This window comes from Notolabrus celidotus, chromosome 20 (assembly GCF_009762535.1).
Source record: "Notolabrus celidotus isolate fNotCel1 chromosome 20, fNotCel1.pri, whole genome shotgun sequence".
Lineage (NCBI taxonomy): Eukaryota > Metazoa > Chordata > Actinopteri > Labriformes > Labridae > Notolabrus > Notolabrus celidotus.
The window spans coordinates 19993920-20011805 of record NC_048291.1 but is presented as its reverse complement, the minus strand read 5'-3'; the positions used below and the strand labels follow the sequence as shown (position 1 = coordinate 20011805).

At 39.6% G+C, this 17886-nt stretch overlaps 2 protein-coding genes across 2 annotated transcripts; both read left to right on the top strand.

The window, feature by feature from the left end:
* The first annotated feature begins 1972 nt into the window (after positions 1-1972).
* rpain (RPA interacting protein) lies at positions 1973-4224 on the top strand. The gene is made up of 7 exons (XM_034711325.1): positions 1973-2176; positions 2264-2440; positions 2786-2858; positions 3083-3194; positions 3292-3355; positions 3769-3912; positions 4103-4224. Exons 1-7 carry the CDS (start codon positions 2105-2107, stop codon positions 4130-4132), a joined length of 672 nt encoding a protein of 223 aa, XP_034567216.1. The 5' UTR covers positions 1973-2104; the 3' UTR covers positions 4133-4224.
* Positions 4225-6012: 1788 nt separating this feature from the next.
* LOC117832196 (26S proteasome non-ATPase regulatory subunit 11A) lies at positions 6013-17019 on the top strand. The gene is made up of 13 exons (XM_034711216.1): positions 6013-6229; positions 6924-7025; positions 8503-8699; positions 9302-9359; positions 11373-11567; positions 11654-11798; positions 11940-12000; positions 14782-14844; positions 15010-15135; positions 15237-15272; positions 15382-15433; positions 15557-15700; positions 15794-17019. Exons 1-12 carry the CDS (start codon positions 6013-6015, stop codon positions 15697-15699), a joined length of 1395 nt encoding a protein of 464 aa, XP_034567107.1. The 3' UTR covers position 15700; positions 15794-17019.
* The last annotated feature ends 867 nt before the right edge of the window (positions 17020-17886 follow it).

Sequence of the window (17886 nt, the reverse complement as noted above, 5' to 3'; positions counted from 1 at the left end):
GATCTGACCATGGCAAAATGTATGTGTATAGTAAGCGGACTGTAGTCATGCATGAACAGGGTATTCCGTCTGATCTCTGTTATCATATTGTCTACATTAAGTTTGAGCTGTTAATCTCTGGCAAACCACACAGAGTATCCCAAGGTAAACTAAACTGTGCCTTCTCAAATTAACAAGTTAAACATAGTTTCCACACCTGAAGCAGCTGTGCAACAGATCTTTGGTGTTTGTATTTATGCATCATACCATATTCGGTTGTGTCTTATTGTATTATATTGTAGCATATCTTATCATGATATGGTATTATGCTGTATGGTATGGCATGGTATTGCATGGCATCATATGTTATAGTATGGTATGGTATGGTATGGTATGGTATGGTGTGGTATGGTATGGTATGGTATGATATGGTATGGTATGGTATAGTATGGTATGGTATGGTGTTGTGTGGTATGGTATGGCATGACAAAGTACGGTGAGGTATGGTTTGTTATATTGCTGTATGGTATGGTGTGATATGGTATGGTGTGATATGGTATGGCATGGTATAGCATGGCAAAGTCTGGTGCGGTATGTTAAAAAACTGTATGGCATGGCTTGGCATGATGTGGTGTGGTGTGGTGTGGTGTGGTGTGGCAAAGTACGGTTTGGTAAGGTATAGTATGGTGTTTTATTGTTTAGTATCATATCATATTGTATTGTATAATATAGAGTTTTGTATTGTAGCCTATCATATTGTATTGTATCATGTATTGCATTGTATCATAAAGTATGGCACGGCATTGTATTTTATTGTACATTAGTAGTATGTTATGTAAAATTCTCATTTTTAATGGCATGCACTTCCAGCCATTAAAGACTTAAAGCTGCTGTTGGTAGTCGTGATATAAACATCAGTTCGGAGAGAGATTTCGAATGTCAACACTACCCCTCCCCTATCTGGTCCCGTAACCCCTAATGGGCCTGAAAGTTTTCTACTACCCTTTTCTTTTGTTTTGTTATAACTGCAATAAGATGACTAAAATTGTCTGAATATATAAAGAAACATTCAAAATTCCTTTCTGGAAAAAAAGGGGACTCTCTGTTTACGTTTTGGCCGCACCTCTCTGTCAGCAGCAGGGAGCTTCTGGGGTGCTGAGTGGACAGTGGCTGCGGAACAGACCCTGAGCCTTGATCAATCAATGTGGATGCGCAATTAATAAGTTAAAAACGCATACACAATGGGCTATTAGTGTGATTTAAAAAGCTGTCCATGAATAAAAAAACGCTTGACATTGTCATATTTTCATAGCATCAAGTGTGGCTGAAACTGATTGAAAGTAAACTGTAGGTTTTTGGAGTTTTATTTTACTTTGTGAGGTTAGATTATACCAAATAATGCCCCCTTGTTGTTATTAACAAGTCACTTGGCTTCAAATAATCTTGTTTAAAGAGGTGGCCAGTCTGAAGGTCAATATTGTGCAGTTACATTTGGAGAAATTGTGAAAAAAAATAATCTTGATATAGCTTAGATTTAAGTCAGTTAACCAGGATAGTTTCAGCATATATTTTTGTTTAATGCAAATAAACCAGTATTATAGCAGCAATGTTTTTATTTTGTAGGGTTGGCTGTGGTGATGGGGCCGACTGAGATATCATTTCAGGGCGGCCATAATTCCTGGCGACGCCCCTGCCAATGAGTACTGATGGGTCTTATGACCTTTTCTCCAAACCCAGCAGGAAAAAAGTAACGTTTTGACACCATTCCTACCACCAGCAGCTTTAATAAATCCTTTTTAAAAATCCCCTAAATCTTTTTTTTTGTTTGTTTGTATTTTTTTACCACTTTAAGAAGTGTTTGGTAGGGTTAGATACTTATTGCAAATCCTAGCTTTGATTGTGTCTCTGAATAATTCCCCTCTGCCTAGACGAATCGCAGTTAACCCGTTTTGGCGTCACTAAACTACATAACCCGTCATGCACTTGCGGCATTGCACGTTAACTTCCGGGGCAAGAGATTATAAGCCAAATGTTTTGTTTTTGCAGTCATACACAAGTTCAGCTACTTAGCTTTAAAAAGTAATTCTACGCATGTCACTTTTTAGTCGTCTGTCGTAACATACACATGGATGCATTACACAGACACCGCTCACTTTACAAGGGAACGACTCCGCCATGGAAAGAGACGTATCGCAAAGTAAGGAATACACTGTTGACTTGTGAGTTAGCTAGCTAGAATGTCGGCTAACACTGCTGCTGTGTTTTGTCTCCATTATCTTTCTAGCGCTGTGTGGACAGGCTAAAAAACAGCCGGTCGAGGCTGCTGGAGAAGTATCGTCAGATGGGAGAGAGTTCCGGCGCCTCCATTATTGTCCAGGAGGTGATGGAGGAGGAGTGGAGCGCGCTGCAGTCAGAGGACCGGAGACTGCCCTCTCTGTGGGGTCCACACGGCGTAGCCGAGGCTAGTCTCAGTCTGTCCCTTCTGTGTCCACACTCAAACTTAATACTATAACCCCGAGTCTCTGTATGTTCTCTCTATGTCCTATATTTATCCAGGTCCTATGTTTGGCCATTAAGATCCCCACCTTTCACAACATTTCTTGAAAACTTGTTAATAAACTTGAATATAAGTATTGATGATTTAACTTAACTTTATAACTTCAGATAAAATAACTACATAACTTAATAACTTCAAAGGTTGTTTGTGGACACAGGCCCTTGATTGGTTGTTCCTCCTTATCCAAATCCACTACTGACTGGCTGAGATTTGAAACCGACTGAAGGTCTTCTTTTTCTTCTCTTACAGATTTTTAGTGTCATGAAAGAATATGATGAACTAGCAATACTGGAAGAAATCCAACAGGAGCTCATGTCTCATGGTAACATACTTCTATGAATGGAAGCATGCTGATTTTCATCCACACAAACTCCAGACTGCAAATACAACAACAAATGTACTTTAAACTATATTGAAATGCCCCTGAAACCAAGTATTTTGAAATTATTATAAACAAGATTAGGAAGAAATTTGTTTTCTATTACATTTGCTTGAAGTAAGAATGTGCCCCTGTGTAAATCATGCATTTCTTTCTTTGTGCATCAGAAATGTCCATCATTGAAGAGTATGAGAGGAACCTGCAGTTCGAACAGCAGTACATATCTTCTGTTGTTGAGGGGATGGATGAGACGCATATCATATGTCCCATATGTCACATGTAAGTGAAAGATTACAATTCTAAAATGTGAAACAATACTGGTTAGAAACTAAAATATACACTCTTGTGACAGTAGCATGCTTCTTGTGTTTCCCAGGAGAAACTTGAACATCAATAGCTATTTCATCTCTTGCCCCTGTGGACTCTACATTAACACTAAGGTTTGTTCTTTAGATTGTTACTTATTTATCCTACTATATTACTTGTATAACCTTTTTCAAATGAATAAAACAAATCTGAACACATGATTTACATATTTTGGATACAACATAACGTAGACTTTCTGGGGATATCAAAAAGGGTGCTTTGAAAACAGGAAAAACACTCTATAAATCCAGATCCAGAGCTTGAGAGTCAATTTTACATTTTTTTTAATGATGTAAAACTACCTAATCATAAATAGATGCTGACTAAAATAGATAACACTGGATTTGCAGATAGCCCCTGATTCCATGCCAACATTACCCCACCTGTATGCATTAAAAGTCCCCAATCGATAACATGTTCATTATTCCAAAAAGAGGAAAAATTGTAGAGATTTTTTTTTTCAATTCTTGTTTGCTCCTCTCTTCAGAATCAGAACATCACCCGTGACATCCTACGGAATCTCCTGGAGTCCAGAGTGTCCGAACACATGGAGGACTGTCTTTACAATCCGGTTTTCTCTGTAACTCCCAACACAGACACCAGCTCTCCTAACCTGATGATAAGCTGCAAGGTACTGCTCAGTCACTGCCAAGTTAAAATTAGATTCAGGAAGTTCATACCAGGAAAAGAAAATCTATTACTAAAAACCTTAATTGTATAACTCCCTGCCAGTACGAGCAACGGTTTCTTCCTCCTTTAGACTGTAAGTGCTTTAGTTCCTCTTTCTTAAGTAAGTTCATAGTTCTTTTCTCTTCTTTCAGGTCTGTGACTACCTCTCCATTGTCCTATGAAAGAAGATGCCGCTTGAGTGACTTCAATTGCAATATATATGGGTTTTTATGTTGTCTATGTTTGTGAAATAAAGGGTATTTTTGAAATTCAATATGTTGATACTTTCAAATTTCCTGTGTTTCTCCCTCTCTTATCAATCAATCAACAAATCTTTATTTGTAGAGCATCAAATCACAACAAACACATTTAGCTAGTTACAGCGGCAAGGAGAAACTTCCTTTTAACAGGTAGAAACCTTGAGCAGAACCAGACTCATGTTAGACAGCCACCTGCCTTGACCGAGTTGGGGTTGGAAAGAGGGATAGAGGAGAATAAGAGAGAGAGAGAGAGAGAGAGAGATATGGTAGTAATGAGGCAAGTAGTAGTGGTAGTAACTGTTGCCGCTGGAGTCCAGCACTTCATAATCACTTCCTACCAAGGATCCTATTTAATCTTTGTTAAAATCACACACTTTTCATATTAAGTATTACAAAGTACCTTTGCTGAAACTATAAGGAATTTAAGTTTATCAGTGGAATCTGACTGTGATACTCTGATACTAGAATAACTGAAACTCCAATTTAGCTCACTCTTCTCTACTTATATAACTTTTTGTGATTCTAGTGTAACTGAAAATGCAGCAAAGTCCACTGCTTATATAGAAACTAGCTGAACAAACATATTTTGGTTTGTGTAATGCATTTTGTATTTATTAAATTTAGCCTAAATAAAATTGGGTAATGCTCTGCTTAAACACAGTTATTTTTATGTATGTAAGATATATATTTTGTTTACAGTTAAAACTAAGCTCTGAAGACAACACACATACATTCATAATGTTGCTGGTAGCACATATCCATGGATCCTCCATTCATTTAAAATTAGCATGTAACAGTCTGAAATGCTATCATAGATGAAGACAATGGAAGCTCTTGCAGCAAATATCTTAAAATTTTCAGATGAATCAAATCAATGAAACTATTTCCATTGTTCAATAACACATAGGGTTGCAAAGGGGTGGAAAATGTCCAGTAAATGTCCAGAAAGTTTCAGGTTAATTTCCATGGGAAGTTAAGCTGCGGAACTTTGGAAATATTCCAAATTGGAAACTTTCAATGGGAATTATGGGAATTTATGGGAGTTAACTGGGAATTGAGGGTAATTTAATGGAAAGGTATCATATCCAAGCATAAATATTTGTTTTCTTATAAGTAGAAATCCATCGAAAATAATACAATTAAAACAGATTTATTTGTAAGTAGAACTTTATCAAGTGTTAAAAATTCTATTGAACTATCAATTCTTTCATTGAAGAACAAAAACATGTTAAGTTAAGTATTACTCATCCCCCTCCGACCCAACCCATTAAGAAATTAACAAAAATGCAATCCCAACAAAGTCCCATTCAAAATGTTAAATGAAAATAGTCCCTCTCCCTCCAAAAAAGTCCCATGCAACATGCAAATAAAAAAAGCATCTTCCCTCAAACTTCTCAAGCCTAGCCTCTGCATTTTTGCTAAACCCTTTCAGGCAATGGGCTCTTCCTGGGTCTCATCAACATCCTCAATGTCCACTTCCTCAACATCCAACTCCGACTCTTCCTCTTCAGTGTCACTGTGTCCAGCCCATAGACTGTAAATAAAAAGGGTCCAGTCTTGTTGAGGATGGCTCTGCATAGATATTCAACTGTACTTGCAAATCTGATTGTTTTAGTCAGGATTATGCTAAAATGTATTTTCCCCAACTATATTTAAGTTCCCTATCAAGATGGGTTATCCCGTTTATTCCCATAAATTCCCGTTAATTCCCATGGAATGTTTCCAACTTTGAAAATTCCCGGAATTTTGCAACCCTTATTAACACATTCATACTCAATATCACGCCACGGTTGTTGGTGGACATGCCTTCACTCCCCGGTCTGGTTGTTCTCAACCTCCCCGGTTGGGGGCAGATTTGTTCCCGACCATGTGAGCGCTCTGACCGGAAAACACCCCGGCCGAACGGAGTGGAGGCAGGCAGAAGAAAGATGGCAGCCGCGGCAGTGGCTGAGTTTCAGAGAGCACAGTCTCTTCTTGGAACAGACCGGAATGCCTCTATCGATATCTTGCATTCAATAGGTAAATATAATGAACATAATGTGACACTAGGAATTAAATAATATTGCGGCCTGACACTAAAGCTGTACACCCAGTTATCTATTGTAGAGAGGCTAAGTTAGCCATCTTCAATGTTAGCCAGTTAGCAGCTAAGCTAAGTTAGCTAGCCCAGTGCTGGCCGTCTGTTTGTTCTGCTAGCTTGCACAGTGAGTCAGCAGCAGCGGGCTAGCCGGTTAGCATCATGCCGGCAAGCTTATCAGACGAGCTAATGCTAGCTGCTCCGGCTCATTGGTTTGACAGGAACTTGGGTGACAGCTGGCTAGTTAACGTTAGCATGCAGCCAGCGTTGTTAGCAGCTATACCCTGACTTGTCAAGTGTCAGGCCGACAAGAAATAACCGGGAAACTGTCAGCGTCACTAACTTTGTGACAGCCCCTTGCTAATGGTTATGAACGGATTTTTCTTTGTCTTTATTTCTGACGTTGAGCTGTGTCTCTGCCATGAAGGGTCATATTTTCATTTGACAGGCTGCTACGATCACCACTTGGCTGCTTGCCATCCAATCCAAACTATAAAACTTGACGTAATGCTAATGACAGGAGACAGTGTCAGCGTGTGTATACTTCACATATATCGGTGATTCATGCCAATACGGACCTGATTACATCATCATCATCATCTTCATCACCCGTGTGTGTTTGTGTGTGTGTTGCAGTGAAGCGGGACATCCAGGAGAGTGATGAGGAGGCTGTGCGTGTTAAAGAGCAGAGCATCCTGGAGCTGGGTGGGCTGCTGGCCAAAACTGGACAGGCTGCAGGTAACGGGACATGATGTTCGTATTTGTAGCCACTGTTTGATATGGACTCACACAAAGCTGCTTTAATCGATAATTGACTGATTCACTCATCAGTGCATTTTTTAACTTAGTCCGTCATCATGACTAAACATCCACATTGATGAGTTTTTTCAATTATTTTGAATTACACTAATTGGCTTACTGTCCCATAACTATGGTGGCCCTGAAGTGCAAATCACAACGGCAATTCAGAAATCACTACGTCAATTCAGAAAACACTACGGCAAATCAAGAAACACAACGGCAAATCAGAAAACACAACGGTAAATCAGAAAACACTAAGGCAATTCAGAAAACACTACGGCAAATCAGAAAATACTACGGCAAATCAGAAAACACTACGGCAATTCAGAAAATACTACGGCCATTCCAAAAACACTACAACATTAACCAAACCGGAAGAAGTAGGTACCCTTGGGGGGCACTTCTCGTCACTGATTGGACTGGTCTGTCCTTTGACATGGTTTGGTTAATGTCGTAGTGTTTTCTGAATTGCCGTAGTGTTTTCTGATTTGCTGTTGTGATTTGCACTTCAGGACCACCGTACATAACACATCCAGGAACATAGTTTGATTTTGTACATCAGGAGAATTAATAAAATGTTGCTGCTAGGAATTAAAAAATTATGATTTGTACATGTTTCAACTTGATCATATAATGTTTAACAGTGTTTTTAACCATGAACAGTAAAACACGATGAAAGTGGCTTTAATATTCTCTTATTAAACATCTAGGATTAGAAAAAGCAACCAACAAATCAAGCCTTTTTTTTGCAGATTAGGAATAACAATCATGCCCCTTTTCCACCAAGGCAGTTTCAGGGCTGGTTTGGAGCTGGTGCTCAATTGAGTTTTTTGTGTTTCACAACCATAGACTGTATGAAATATGGACGTAGTATCCGTGACGTCACCCATCTGTTTATGAAGCGCAGTTTTTGGCATTTCCGCATTGGACTCATATTTTTAGACCGCAGGTTGCCGCTTGTTCACAACCAACACCAAGCACCAACTCTTTGCTGGTCTAGAACTGCGAACCGCTTACGTCAGGGGTGAGGGGCGGGGTTTGCCGTGACCAAAAAGACAAACCAAACGAGTTTCTGCCAATTTCCTGCAGCGAAAAAATAACAAATTTGAAGCTTCCAACGCTAATCAGTGGTCGGTCAAGGAAACACCATCAAGCATGCTACGTTGTCCGCCATTGTTGTTAGTGTGAGGGAAAGTTAGCACTAGCACTGCTGGGAAAAGCAGTCTCGTAGAAGTGACGTCATGATGTGGCTCTTCTACGGGTTCTAGCGGGTGGAAAAACAAACTGGTGCCTAGTGGGTTCGCAAGTTGAACCAGTGCGAGAACTAGAACCAGGTCGAAAAGGGGTATCAGTTATGTCTGTCTTCTATTTTTACTCGAGTCTTTATATCTGTTCTCTCCTTTCCTCTCCTCAGAGCTCGGGGGTCTCCTGAAGTATGTACGGCCCTTCCTCAACTCGATCTCCAAGGCCAAGGCAGCCCGGTTGGTCCGCTCCCTGCTGGACCTGTTCCTGGACATGGAGGCTGCCACTGGTCAGGAGGTGGAGCTCTGCCTGGAGTGCATAGAGTGGGCCAAAGCTGAGAAGAGGACTTTCCTCAGACAGGCATTAGAGGTGAGACTTGGTACAACTTTGTCAGTCAAATTAGGTTTGTTCCTTTGATACAGAGCGTAGTCTCATTGTATCTAATTTTTGTTCATTACCACAGCAATATCACGTAGCAGCCTACACTGGATTTACCTTCAAGACAAATGTTTATCAGTGTTATTCTGGCTCCCAGAAAAATTTACAGCAGACTAGTAATGAAGGATTTCTGTCAGATTATAAATTAACTTAAGCTCACAGCTACATGAAGCTTTGAAGAAAAGGTTGGCAGAAACTCAGATCTGTAATATGAAACTGCTTCTACCAGCTGTATTGATTTAATAACTTTTTTCTGTTCGTTTTAAAAGAAATACATTTTTAAAAATGAAAATTTTCTTTAGGATTTTGATTCTCAAGTTAAAGTTAAAGTCCTGCCATGCAGTTGCTCTCCATGCAATGCTACAGCTTTAAAAAGTGGCTATGGACAACGGATGACTTAAAGCTTCGACTTTGTTCACGAGTCAAAGTTTGGTTATTTGTCTGAAAATGTTTGGCAAACTCTCACCTTTACACTTGGTTGAAGTTAGAGTCGCAGACTGGAGCCCTGACTTGGTTGCTCTCTTTCTCATCAGGCTCGTCTCATCTCGCTGTATTTCGACACAAAATGCTACCAGGAGGCACTACAACTTGGTGAGTGTTTGATTAACTTTTGGAAACAACAACTCAACACAACTCCTCTTTATTTATATAGTTCCTTTCAGACATCCAAGCATGCAGCCCAAAGTGCTTCACCAAAACAAAACAAAACAAAACAGAGAGACAGAAAACAGCAGCAATAGGTAAAATGATACAAGACTAAAACAATATAGAGGAACGTAATATGAAATACTTAACTTAAAAGCAGATAATACCAAAAATAATATAAAATAAAATTATTACAATACAGTCAATGAAATAAATATCAGAAAAATGAAATAAAATCAATAAATGGAAATCAGATAAAAACCTAAAAATAATATAAAATAAAAATAAAATCATTACAATAAAATCGATAAAATAAATATCGAATAAGAAAATACAATTTCAATAAAGTTAAATTAGATAAAAACAAAAAAATACTATAAAATGGAAATAAAATTATAAGAAAAAAACAATAAGATAAATGTCAGAAAAAATAAAATAAAATTTATACAATAAAATACAGATAAAACAACATAAAATAAGGTAGAATAAAATAAAAATGACACCAAAACAACAAAATAATGATGGTAATAATTAGGGATGAGAATTTACCGTGATCCTTGTAATCGATTACTCGAATTTCCTAATGAACGATTACTCGAGTACTCGCAATTATTAATTTTTTTTAACTGTAAACAAAAATAAATAAATAAAAGTCCGTCAGACACGGACCTACCACACCAGAATTGTAATAAGTTCTGCTGCCTTTTCTTCATACATCTTTTCCACTCTCGTAGTTGTTGTTCTCTGTGATGGTAGCTTGTACTCCGGCTCGACTAATGCGATCAGCTCTTTGAAGCCTTCTCCTTCCACAAAACTTAATGGGAGCATATCTCCAGTTACCTTTTTGGTTGTTATCAGGCTAATTTTCTCCGCTCTGGTTTCATCACAACGAGGTGTGCTAACAGGGCGAGCAAAAGACGAGATCGCCTGTTATTTGTCTCCGCTGTTTTCTCCTTGTGCTTTAAGCGTATGTAGTTAAGCATCAAACTGGTATTTCTATGGTATGTAAGTTTAACGCCACATATCTTGCACTGCACATTAACTTCATCGTTTTTTTAAGTACTTTTAGACATTACTTTTTTTAACTGACATGTCGCAGGTGTCACAGACTGTTCTGTGTTTGTTGTGCTTTCGCTTTCGGTTGAATAACGTGTTCCTAAAGAGTTGCCGTAGCTACCGTAAAACAGTTGTTTTTGCTGAAATCTGGCTTGGTGTGTTCTAAAGTTGAAGCCGTGGCCTGAGAAGTCAAACGTTTATATCCCGTTAATTATTTTCCTACCTAGTATATTCAGTTAGGCGAAAACAAAAGGGACATGGTCACACATGTAACGTTGTATGATTTCAAGTTATCTTGCCAGGTGCGCGAGTAACAAAATGCTGTTTGAATAATGGGGTCAACAGCAAGCACTCGAGTACTCGAGTAATCGTACCCATCCCTAGTAATAATGCCATCCAGGGCTAAAAAGAAATAACTGCAAGTTAAAAGCCAGATTTAAAAAGATAAGTCTTAAGTTTACTTTATAAACTGGATGTTTATAAATAACAAAAGAAGACTTGTGTTAAAACATTTTTAGGTTTAGCTTTTAATACAACAGTGCTAGATTTTCTAATAAGGCATTTTTTTCACCTATGTAGACCACAAACATAGTCAATCAATCTTTATTTGTATAGCGCCAAATCACAACAAACGTTATCTCAAGATGCTTTTACAAACAGAGCAGGTTTAGACTGTACTCTATGTAAAATTTTAACAAAGACCCAATATCAAGACAGGATAAGACTCAGTCTTATCTCATTTTAATCCACCATGAGAAGAGCACTTTTCAGTATTTAACAAGTTGCAGCAGCAAGGAAAAACTTCCTGTAAAAGGCAGAAATCTCAAGCAGAACCAGACTCATGTTAGACAGCCTTCTGCCTCGACCGAGTAAAAAAATGAATTAACTTCCTTCCTTCCGCAGGCTCCCAGTTGCTGCAGGAGCTGAAGAAGATGGACGACAAAGCCTTGCTGGTGGAGGTTCAGCTGTTAGAGAGTAAAACATACCACGCACTTAGTAACCTGCCCAAGGCCCGCGCCGCACTCACATCTGCCAGAACGACCGCCAACGCCATCTACTGCCCGCCCAAACTACAAGCAGCTTTAGACATGCAGTCAGGTACAAAGCAGGGTAGAGCTGCGAGAAGCTCTGGATTCCTATTTATTATACAGGAGAACAAGAGTGACAGGTGTTTCTTTTTTTAGGGATCATCCACGCAGCAGAAGAGAAAGACTGGAAGACGGCGTACTCTTACTTCTATGAGGCGTTTGAGGGCTACGACTCCATCGACAGCCCCCGGGCCATCACAGCCCTCAAATACATGCTTCTCTGCAAAATCATGCTCAACCTGTAAGTATCAGGCTGTTAATCCAGACTCATTATGAGGGTAGTCTGTTTGTCTTATGTTTGCCGCTGAAATCAAGGTATATAATTTGTCATTGTGAGAGAACTGAGAGGTTTTTGTCCTGATGTGTTGTGTTTCTGTTTCAGGCCGGAGGATGTGCAGGCCCTCATCAGTGGCAAACTCGCTCTGCGATATGCTGGAAGACAGGTATGTCTCTTTGTTACTGAGAGTTTTCACTTCAACTTTAACCGACCTCACCTTTTCTTTAGTGTTTTTACCATTTGATTTAAATTACCTTGATACAGTTTACACTTTGAGTTCCTTTAAGATAGACCTGGATATATGGGGGGGTCTTGTAAGGTGTAGCAAAGTCTGAGTCTGTTTTTAGAGAGTGTGACTCGTGCTGTCTTTTTGAAGCATTTCCAGTACTGAAAACTAGGGATGGGCATCACCGTTCCCGTTTATGTGGCAGTAATCAGCAGCAGGACGAGGTGTCGCTAGTAGCGGGCACTGACGGCGTCTGTCTCAATCTTTATGTTGGTGTTTCTGTGACGTGACGGGCATGTATGTTTACATTTCCCAGCCAGTCTGGTGTAGGAAATACGTGTACTAGTGTGACATTCAGAAACAGAGAAAATCGCTGCAACATTAGTTAATGTTTTCTTCTTCTTTTGTTATTTCATGTAGTTAGCATTCTTCTTCTTCTGTTACTTAATGCGGTTAGCAAACAGCTTGAAGACACTTCATAGCCACCGTCTGGCAGAAATACCATATTACAACCAGGCACCGATGAAAACGATAAAAAAAATAATTTTAAAATGAGAAAATATTTGCAGTAACTCTCCGATTTTTAATAAGTGAATGAATATTCGAAAATCATCACCCATCCCTACTGAAAACACAAGTGTAATGGGCAGAATTGGTTTGCTGTGTATTTGCAATATATTCTGATTTTGTAAGCAGATGAAATTTCAGACACTCATTCGCTCTTTCTCTTCGAAGCCTTTGATTTGGGAGGTCAACATTTGATATCTACACTACCGTTCAAAAGTTTGGGGTCACTTAGAAAGTTCCATATTTTTGAAAGAAAAGCCCTGTTTTTTTCAATGAAGATAACATTAAATTAATCAGAAATACACTATACATTGTTAATGTGGTAAATGACTATTCTAGCTGCAAACGTCTGGTTTTTAATGGAATATCTACATAGGTGTATAGAGGCCCATTTCCAGCAACCATCACTCCAGTGTTCTAATGGTACATTGTGTTTGCTAATCGCGTTAGAAAGCTAATGGATGATTAGAAACACCTTGAAAACCCTTGTGCAGATACGTTAGCACAGCTGAAAATGGTTTTGCTGGTTAGAGAAGCTGTAAAACTGGCCTTTCTTTGAGCTAGTTGAGTATCTGGAGCATCACATTTGTGGGTTCGATTATACTCTCAAAATGGCCAGAAAAAGAGAACTTTCATATGAAACTCGACAGTCTATTCTTGTTCTTAGAAATTAAGGCTATTCCATGTGAGAAATTGACAAGAAACTGAACATTTCCTACAACGATGTGTACTACTCCCTTCAGAGAACAGCACAAACAGGCTCTAACCAGAGTAGAAAGAGAAGTGGGAGGCCCCGGTGCACAACTGAGCAAGAAGACAAGTACAGTAGAGTCTCTAGTTTGAGAAATAGACACCTCACAGGTCCTGAACTGGCAGCTTCATTAAATGGTACCCGCAAAACGCCAGTGTCAACGTCTACAGTGAAGAGGCGACTCCGGGATGCTGGCCTTCTAGGCAGAGTGGCAAAGAAAAAGCCATATCTCAGACTGGCCAACAAAAGGAAAAGATTAATATGGGCAAAAGAACACAGACATTGGACAGAGGAAGATTGGAAAGTGTTATGGACAGACAAATCGAAGTTTCAGGTGTTTGGATCACACAGAAGAACATTTGTGAGACGCAGAACAAGTGAAAAGATGCTGGAAGAGTGCCTGACGCCATCTGCCAAGCATGGTAGAGGTAATGTGATGGTCTGGGGCTGCTTTGGTGCAGGTAAAGTGGGAGATTTGTACAAGATAAAAGGGATTTTGAATAATGAAGGCTATCACTCAATTTTGCAATGCCATGCCATACCCTGTGGACAGCGCTTGATTGGAGCCAATTTCCTCCTACAACAGGACAATGACCCAAAGCACACTTCCAAATTATGCAACAACTATTTAGGGAAGGAGCAGGCAGCTGGTATTCTGTCTTTAATGGAGTGGACAGCGCAGTCACCAGATCTCAACCCCATTGAGCTGTTGTGGGAGCATCTTGACTCTATGGTACGCAAGAAGTGTCCATCAAGCCAATCCAACTTGTGGGAGGTGCTTCAGGAAGCATGGGGTGAAATTTCTTCAGAATTTCTTCAGATTCCCTCAACAAATAAACAGCTAGAATGCCAAAGGTCTGCAATGCTGTAATTGCTGCAAAGGGAGCATTCTTTGATGAAAGCAAAGTTTAAAGGACAAAATTATTATTTCAAATAAAAATCATTATTTCTAACATTCTCAATGTCTTGACTATATTTTCTATTCATTTTGTAACTCATTTGATAAATAAAAGTGTGAGTTTTCATGGAAAACACAAAATTGTCTGGGTGACCCCAAACTTTTGAACGGTAGTGTATGTCCATCCTTCCGGTCTGATTTTACATTTTTGTGCTGGACTAAGAGCCATTTAGCTGAAGATAGATTACAACAATGCTATGTTGTGTAGTGGATTCCAATAATACATAAAAAGGAGTGAATATTGCCTAGTGATGCAGTAACGCACATGATACTTTGGCAATGCTGAGGCAACTTTTAATCCTCTAGTCACAGGCTAGTCAGAAAACCAATTTGTCGAAGAGTCTCTTAATCAGAATATCAGTCAGGAGCTGAGCTTGGAAGAGGATTCTCGTTGCATTCATGTGTCATGTATCTAAAACCTCTTCTTTGTTCCATTTTTCTACAGACAGACTCGCTGAAATGCGTGGCACTAGCCAGCAAGAACCGGTCGCTTGCAGACTTTGAGCAGGTGTGTTGATTGTATTCTAGCTCTTGACACACTTCTATATCTGAACCTCAAAACAGCCGGGAACAGAACCGCCTGTCATTCTGAATATTTGATTCTTGTGAGGGCTCAGCTCACGCCCACCTCTGATTTCTCCTTTACCTCTTCACTTGTGTTTAAAACAAACAGGCACTAACAGAATACAAAGCAGAGCTAAGGGATGACCCCATCATCAGCACCCATCTGACCAAGCTGTATGATAACCTGCTGGAGCAGAACCTCATCAGGGTCATCGAACCGTTCTCCAGAGTCCAGGTGATCTTGGGATATCCAGACTTTGCTTTGTGCCTCCAGATGAGCCAGATTTTGCATATATAATGCTAATTTAAGTGTCCTTGTTCTTCTTTGTTTTACAGATAGCACACATTTCCTCCCTCATCAAACTCTCTAAGGTAGGTTTGAATGGTATTTCACTGAAGTCATACTTGAGTTAAGCTCATTCTTTCATTCTTTAAGTTTTCACTGCAAATCCCGTCAATCTAAATGTGTCTTCTTTTTCAGGGAGACGTGGAGAGAAAATTATCACAGATGATCCTGGACGAGAAGTTCCACGGTACCGTCTACAGATCTTTAATAATACTCAATACTAAGAAATTTGTAAATATGAGTGATTCCTTGTTGCATTAATGCAATAACTTTTCCTTCCTTGTGTGCCTCCTTTTGTCCTCGCATGTAGGTATTTTGGACCAAGGTGAAGGAGTGCTGATAGTTTTTGAGGAGCCTGTGGTTGACAAGACCTACGAGGCGGCCCTGGAGACCATTCAGAACATGAGCAAAGTGGTGGACTCGCTCTACAACAAAGCCAAGAAGCTCACATAAGGTGAGTTCCAGAAGAGCTGAGGATGCATTGTGTGATGATGCATTTTTACTAACTGATTTCATCTCTGTATTCTGTCTTCTTCTCCCTCCTCAGAGAGACTGAAACCATCGCTCCTCCTGTCTGGAGAGGTGCGGGCCAGTCAGACCTCTGTTGATCAATCAGTTCAACCCGGGAGGGACGAGGGGAGGAGGATGAGGAGATTACAAACATTCAACGACCCAGCAAGCAAGCAAACAAATAAACAAACAAACAAACAAACCAACAAACCAGCTGATAAGTGAAGATAACCTAACAGAACAACAAACTGCCTGGGTAGACATGCTGCTCCTCCTGGTCCTCCCTCACACTTATTCTCCCCGTCCTTTCCATCTCCTCCTTCTAATCTGACTGGGGTTGATCTGACACAACGTGGACAAATCCAGGCACTGTGCCCCTACTCTCTCCTCCTATCACTGGTTTCTACTGTATGTAAAATTGGACGAGCCTCCCTGTCCTTTTTTTCCTGTTTCTCTCTGCGCTGGCCATCAGGGAATCTTGTAAAATAACAATAAATGCATATACAATACTTATACATACATGTATTATATATAAAAAAAAAACTTGCCTGGTCTGTTCTCAGAGTGTAACCGGGTATAATCTTGGGTTGGTTGGTCTTTGTCTCTCACTGTTCAGTTTGCCAACCAGCCCTGGAACTGAATGTTTGAATATCTTAATTTTTCTGCGGTTTTGAAGAATCACCCGACAAGTCACCTGAAGAATGGTTTTAAAAAGAGGCTGTGAGAGCAGCCCCTGCCTTCTCCTCACTCTAACCTTTTCCCCCCCTTCACCTGTTCCCCCCGAGTGGTAGAAATCGCTCACAAGGCATTCTGGGGTTCGTGGACCATACAGGGAATCGTCCGCTCGGGACCATGCCACAAGGAAAGGAGGATGTTAATCACCACACTGGGGTCTCCTGCACCCCCTTGCTCCTCCCGCCCGCACTCCAACTTCCTGTTTGTAAATAACAAAGCCAAGCGCCACTGTTCGTCCCAGGCCTGATGTATCCACACTGTCCCCTTTTTTTATAATGGGTTAAGAACAGAATGAACTTTTTCGCTCAGAGCTTGGTCAGTCACACTAAGTGCTTTTGATGCTCGACATGTGGCTGGAGACTGGACTCTGCATTTTGAGATGTGATGGTTCGTTGTGCAGAAATTGTGGGTTTCGCATAAGAAAATCAAGCTGTACATTTCTGGGAACTCAATTTTGCAAGGACTCGGGGGTTACCATATATGACATAGAGAAAGACAAATGCTAATAAAAAAGAATTAAACCTGCAAGCAGTGTGTTTGTCAGATTTTGTAAATGAGAACATTCATTATGCCTTTCTATGATCTTTTTCTTTTGTGCCTCATTTTGTTTACGATTTTTTTTTTTTTTAGAGAAGCAGTTTCAACAAGATGTATTGCCTCTTTTTTTGAACTTAGGTGTTTGAACCTGTTTTTTTCCTGAAAATAGGAAATAGGAAAATTGCTTCAAAGTTCAGCATAGATGAACAGTTAACCTACTGTAAAAGAAACTTAAATCATATTGAAGATGAAAGAAATTAGTTGGTGACAAACAGCTAAAATGTAAAGTAACAGAAGAAATTGTGAATAATATTGAAAGGAGCTAAAATGAATGTATGATTACTTGAAATTAGGATAATCGTGACATAGCAACGAAAGCAATGGTACTAAGGTACAAGGGTTGAAATGTCAAGTAGCAAATGGTGATGATGGTTGAATATGACAAATATAGATTAATGGGTGAAATGAATATTAGAAGAAATACATAGTTAGCCACTAAAGAAGTAGCTTACACGTGGCTAACTTGGCTAAATCAATGGATACATATTTGAAAGAGCTGTATGTAATGAGTGGCAGTTAAAGCTTAAGGATAAACTGTCGCTCGCTAAAACCATTACATTGTTAACCAAAACTCATGAAATCCTGATTAAAATGACCATTTATAAGCTTAGACCAATGGATAAATGGTTGGAAAAGCTAAAAGTAATGAGTGGAAGCTGAAACTTGGTGATAAATAGTTTAAATAGCTAACAGTAATGAATGGGAGCAAAAGCTAGTGAGTTAGCAGAGTTAGCTACTAATACAAATACTTGGAGTCTTGGGGAAAATGGCTGAAAACGCTACAAGTTGCCTAACACC